Raw genomic sequence first — 5134 nt, 5'->3', positions numbered from 1 at the left:
TGGACACCTGAACTGAGGCCTGAGGAATCCCAGCTCCTGTGGGTCTGTGGCAGGCATGGGAGGGAGCTGAGATCCCTTTCCAGCCCCAGGAATAACAACCAGAATGAGAGGCTGCGGGCACTGCCTGCAGAGACACAGTGCTTAAAGGCAGGCAGAAGTGGCAGCATGCCCAGAGCTCACCGGGGGAGAAGACTTCCCAGCCCTGCACCCGGTAAGTCTCTGGCTGGAGGCAGGAGAAGCCGGGGGTGCAGGCAGGGGTGTCCAGGGCTGTGGTGCAGAGCAGGGTCCCTGCTGTGGCCCAGGGGCTGTGTGGCGGGGCAGGGCCTCTGCCGCCTGCCAGGCTCAGCACTCAGCCTGCCCGGGGAGCTGCCCAGGGCGCTGCGGGGAGAAGCTGCGGGTGGAAGGAGCCCCCCCTGGCAGGGCAGGGTCCTGCTGCTGGTGGGAGGCTGCTGCCTGGGGCAGCCTGCTCAGAGACACACAGCACACCCACAGGGCATTTCACATTTATTTATTTATTTATTTATTTATTCACGAGGATGGTCAAGGCAGGAATTTTCTGCTTCCTTTTCCCTTTCCAGCACTTGCAGGATTGGGTGAGGTTGCAGAAAGAAATGGAAAAGGAACTGTGAAGTTGCAACACATCTCTAAGATTCCTGAACTGTTCCTTTGGTGATCAGTGGGCTTGTAAGAAGGCTTATAAATTGCCTACAGCCTCTCCTTTGTTTATGGCCAGCTTCATTGGCAACTTTGCTGTACCTGTCAGGGCTTTCTGACAGGCTGTTTTCTATCTGCAAAGATGGATATGCACCTAGGCAGTGCTCTGGGAACTGCTGGTTTCTGAAGGGCAAAGAGGTTGGCAGGAGGGCTCTGAACACAGGTGGGGAAAAGACCATGGGACATGGAAACATCCCCCAGTTATAAAATCTTCAGGCAGAAGAAATATGATTAGGGAATGAGAAGAAAGAAAAACCGGATTTGTAGTCAGAGGGAGAACTTCTCAGAAAAGTCTGTATTATTCCCTACGTTGCAGCCCCCTTCCTCTGAGCAAGCCCTCTTGCCTCCTGTCCCACACAGGAAAGCCCCTGCAGTCACTGCTGTGTGTCCAGGGCATGAAGCACGTCCTCTGCAGCCACAGTTCCAGCAGAGCAGAGGTGCATCTCTCCAGCCACGTGCCCATTTCCCTCTGTGGTGCAGGGGGGCTGAGAGCAGCAGCCTGGGGCTGTGGGCAGTGCATTCTGTGAGGCTGGGGAATGAGCTGACTTTCCCTTAATGAGACACCATCATTAGGACACTTGTCTGTCTCCCTGGGATGTCCTTCCAAGGTGTGCGCTGCCCTGCAGGATAGAAATCTTTTCCGTAGTATCTCTGTGTTATGTGAATGCCCCAGGAAGAAGCAGAGAGATGCTGCATGTGAGGACATGCTGTTGGGTTGGTGAAATAAATGATAAGTGTCCTTGGCAAGAGGCGTGGTGCTGAGACCTTGCTTAGGTACCTTGAGAAAGGCTGCGCACTGAGAGATTGGCAGTGGGTTCCTCTGCTCTTAGCAGTGTCTGATTTCTTTGAAGTGTACCATAAATGTGATTGCCATCCATCTCCAAAAGCAGCAAGATCACGGCCATTGGGAACAAGCCCAACCAGCTCCCCTCACCCTGCTCTGAGCTAAAGGGAATCCCTTTGCCTCTCAGGTCTCACAGCCATTCACTGTGGGTGCAGCAGAAATCCTCAGGACTTCTGACTTCAGAGGACATTCCTTGGGCATGATGAGGTTGTGTAGGAAAAACCAAAAAATCCTAGAAGTCCTCTCAGCCCTCCACATTCTTTAGGCCTGTTAGGACACCACCCCGTATGCCCTTCTGCATTGATTTCATCTGACAAATTCTGAAAATATAACTTGGAGCCTCTGCCATGTTCTGATGTACCCAATGCACAGGGACAAGACTGCTTCCTCCTGACCCAATATGCACAGGTCCCGAATACTTAAGTATCATATTCAAACTCATTAAATATAGCTTATGAGGCTGAATGACAAGTGAGGGAGTGTGGCAGGGAGGGGTTCAAGGAGAAATGGAGTAGATTTCACTCTGGGAAGCCAGTATTAACTTGTCATTGTTTTTTTTGTTTTTTTTTTTTTTCCATCTTGAAAGCTCCCTAGGCCCAGAGGCATGAGATGTCCAACAGCAGCTCCATCACCGAGTTCCTCCTCCTGCCATTTGCAGACACACGGGAGCTGCAGCTCCTGCACTTCATGCTCTTCCTGGGCATCTACCTGGCTGCCATCCTGGGCAACGGCCTCATCCTCACCGCCGTAGCCTGCGACCACCGACTCCACACCCCCATGTACTTCTTCCTCCTCAACCTCGCCCTAATTGACCTGGGCTGCATCTCCACCACTGTCCCCAAAGCCATGGCCAATGCCCTCTGGGACATTAGGGCTATCTCCTACACAGGGTGTGCTGTACAAGTCTTTTCCTTTCTCTTCTTCATGTCATCAGAAATTTCTGTCCTTACTATCATGGCCTACGACCGCTACGTTGCCATCTTCGAGTCCCTGCACTACGAGACCCTCCTGGGCAGCAGAGCTTGTGCCCAGATGGCAGCAGCTGCCTGGGGCAGTGGCTTTCTCAATGCTGTCCTGCACACGGCCAATACATTTTCCCTGCCCCTCTGTCAAGGCAATGCTGTGGACCAGTTCTTTTGTGAAATTCCCCAGATCCTCAAGCTTTCCTGCTCAGAGTCATTTCTCAGGGTGGTTGGGCTCATCGTAGTAAGTGTCTGTTTATCATTTGGGTGTTTCGTTTTCATTGTTGTTTCCTATGTGCAGATCTTCAGGGCTGTACTGAGGATACCCTCTGAGCAGGGCCGGCACAAAGCCTTTTCCACATGCCTTCCTCACCTGGCCATCGTTTCCCTGTTTATCAGCACAGGCATGTTTGCCTACCTGAAGCCCCCCTCCCTTTCCTCGCCATCCCTGGACCTGATGATGGCAGTTTTGTACTCGGTGTTGCCTCCAGCAGTGAACCCCGTCATCTACAGCATGAGGAACCAGGAACTCAAGGATGCAGTGAGAAAACTAATTGGATACATGCTTCTTCATCATTAATAATGGATTCACAATCCTAACAGGACTCAGAGCTTTTGGAAACCTATTAGGACCATAATAGTTTCTTTTATACGATTTTCTGAAAGTTTTGATTTTGATTTAATGATTATATTTGACAGCAAAATGCATTTGTTTGTTTTTTTGTGTCTAATCCATTCATATCATATAGAACCAAACTTCCTGTGTAGATAAAGACAATAAATAATCCAGCAGAACTTCATTTATTCTCAGTTGTCATCTCTTCTCATCTACTCTGAAGCTGGGGGAGCAGCCCCAGCATGCTGGAGGAGCTCAGGGCCAAGAGCCCAGCTGCTACATGGAGGAGTAGCCCCAGTGGCCCTTTGGGGCTGCCCCTCACTGCCCACTGGGCTCTGCCTCTCTGCTGCCTTCGGGTTGGGGCTGCTGCTTCCCTGGAACCATGGTCATGGCTAGCAGCAGGACGTTGCCTTTTCACTGCTGCTCTCTTTTGGTTTCCACAGTGTGCTTCTTGTGTGCTTCCTTGGGTAAGCCCTAAGATCTTGTGCACTTTGGTGACTGTCCAATTTTCTCTGCAGTGACATCTCCACCACATCTCTTCACACCTCTTCCAAAGCTGATGTCAGGAATACACCCAAGGAGCTTCTCCATTGACAGGCCTCTTGCTTTTCTGGGCTTCACCATGGTTCAGAGCCCCAGAGTCATCACTGCAGGACCGAGGGCTAGACTGGGAGTACGTCCTGCTTGCACATGGCTCAACAAACAGTAACTGGCCTTTGACTTACCTGCCAGGAACTGTCCCACTAGACCTGAAGCTGATTGAAAATGGCATCCTGTAGAGGAATCTGGAACTGCCAGGAGATGTCAGGGGAACTCTAGGGACAGTGTGTGAGTCTGGGTGGGCAGTGAGTGGTTCCTTGTCTAATGAGTGACCATCTAAGGTAGAGTGTCCCAAAGAGAAAGGAGAACCTGAGGAGCCCATGGGTTAAGGAGGGCTCTGCAATGCCCAGAATGGCTGTGAAGAGCCAGCAGGCAAAGGTACCCAAGAGTTCAGTGTGGTACTGGAAAGCTTCTATGAAAAAACATGATGTGGATCTAGTTCAGCACTCACCTCCCCTTTGTGCCCTCAGGGAACACTGATGGTCCTGCAAAGCAATGCCCTGTGCTGCTGAGCCATCAGGGCAGATGGAAAGGGGCTCAGCAGCACAGATCCCCACAGAGTTGGGTCTGCTGCCCAATTGGAGTAGCAGGCGCAGTGGGGAGCTGCCAGGGAGTCCCAGGACACCACAGCCCCTGGGTCTGCAGAGCAGCACCACCAGCTCAGGGCCCTGTGGTGAGCACAGGAAGGGTGAGCACCTTTGCTGCTAGCAATGACCAGCCAGTCCATCATGGGCACACCACTTGGGCAAGGCTCTCTGGGAGGAGGGATGGCCCCGGGGAAGAGCAGGGCAGCATTTCTGGGCCTGCAGTGAGGTATAAAGGCGAAATAGAAAGCTCTCTGTGCAGGTCCCTGCTCAGGGCAGCCCTCTCTGTGGCTGGGCCAGGCCTCTTGTGCTGGCCTGGGGAGTGGGGCTGGTTCCGTGGGGCACAGGCACTCTGTGCTGGGGATCTCCCAGGCAAGAGAGCAGGGCTCCTGCAGCTTCATGGATCTCCATTTCCTGAGCCATGGCTGGCTCCAGCCCAGGGGCTGCTGGAGAGGCCCAGAGCCACCTTTGTCTCAGCAGCTGCGGTGCCTTGCGAGGGGCTGGGGCTGTGGTGGCTGTGCCCAGAGCCCTACAACAGCCTGCGGTGGGTGCTTCCCTGGGACCAGCCCAGCCTGGGCTGCTGTGCTGGGCTGGGGAGAGAACAGGGAGGTGGGGAGAGGTGGGCAGGAGCTGGGCTGGACTGGGCAGTGCCTGGCAGAGGGCAACAGCAGTGCCAGGGAGCGGTGGCAGCATGCAGGGGAGGGCTCCCAGCGGGGCTTGGTGCTGCAGAGCCAGGGCTGTGCAAATGGAGCCCAGAGCTGCAGGGACAGGGGAGAGGAGGCCGCTCTGGGCCCTTGCTGGCCTGGGCAGAGCA

At 53.8% G+C, this 5134-nt stretch overlaps 1 protein-coding gene across 1 annotated transcript; it reads left to right on the top strand.

The window, feature by feature from the left end:
* The first annotated feature begins 2122 nt into the window (after positions 1-2122).
* Positions 2123-3100, top strand: LOC137847367 (olfactory receptor 14J1-like). Its single transcript, XM_068665648.1, has one exon. The coding sequence runs from the start codon at positions 2168-2170 to the stop codon at positions 3098-3100; it is 933 nt and encodes a 310-aa protein (XP_068521749.1). The 5' UTR covers positions 2123-2167.
* The last annotated feature ends 2034 nt before the right edge of the window (positions 3101-5134 follow it).

The sequence above is a fragment of the Anas acuta genome, chromosome W (assembly GCF_963932015.1).
Source record: "Anas acuta chromosome W, bAnaAcu1.1, whole genome shotgun sequence".
Taxonomy (NCBI): domain Eukaryota; kingdom Metazoa; phylum Chordata; class Aves; order Anseriformes; family Anatidae; genus Anas; species Anas acuta.
Note: the sequence above shows the minus strand (reverse complement) of the source record. Positions and strands in the feature narration are given on the sequence as shown.

Bases quoted from the DNA above. Each gene is read 5' to 3' on its own strand.
- LOC137847367 (XM_068665648.1), top strand. From the start codon at position 2,168: ATGTCCAACAGCAGCTCCATCACCGAGTTCCTCCTCCTGCCATTTGCA.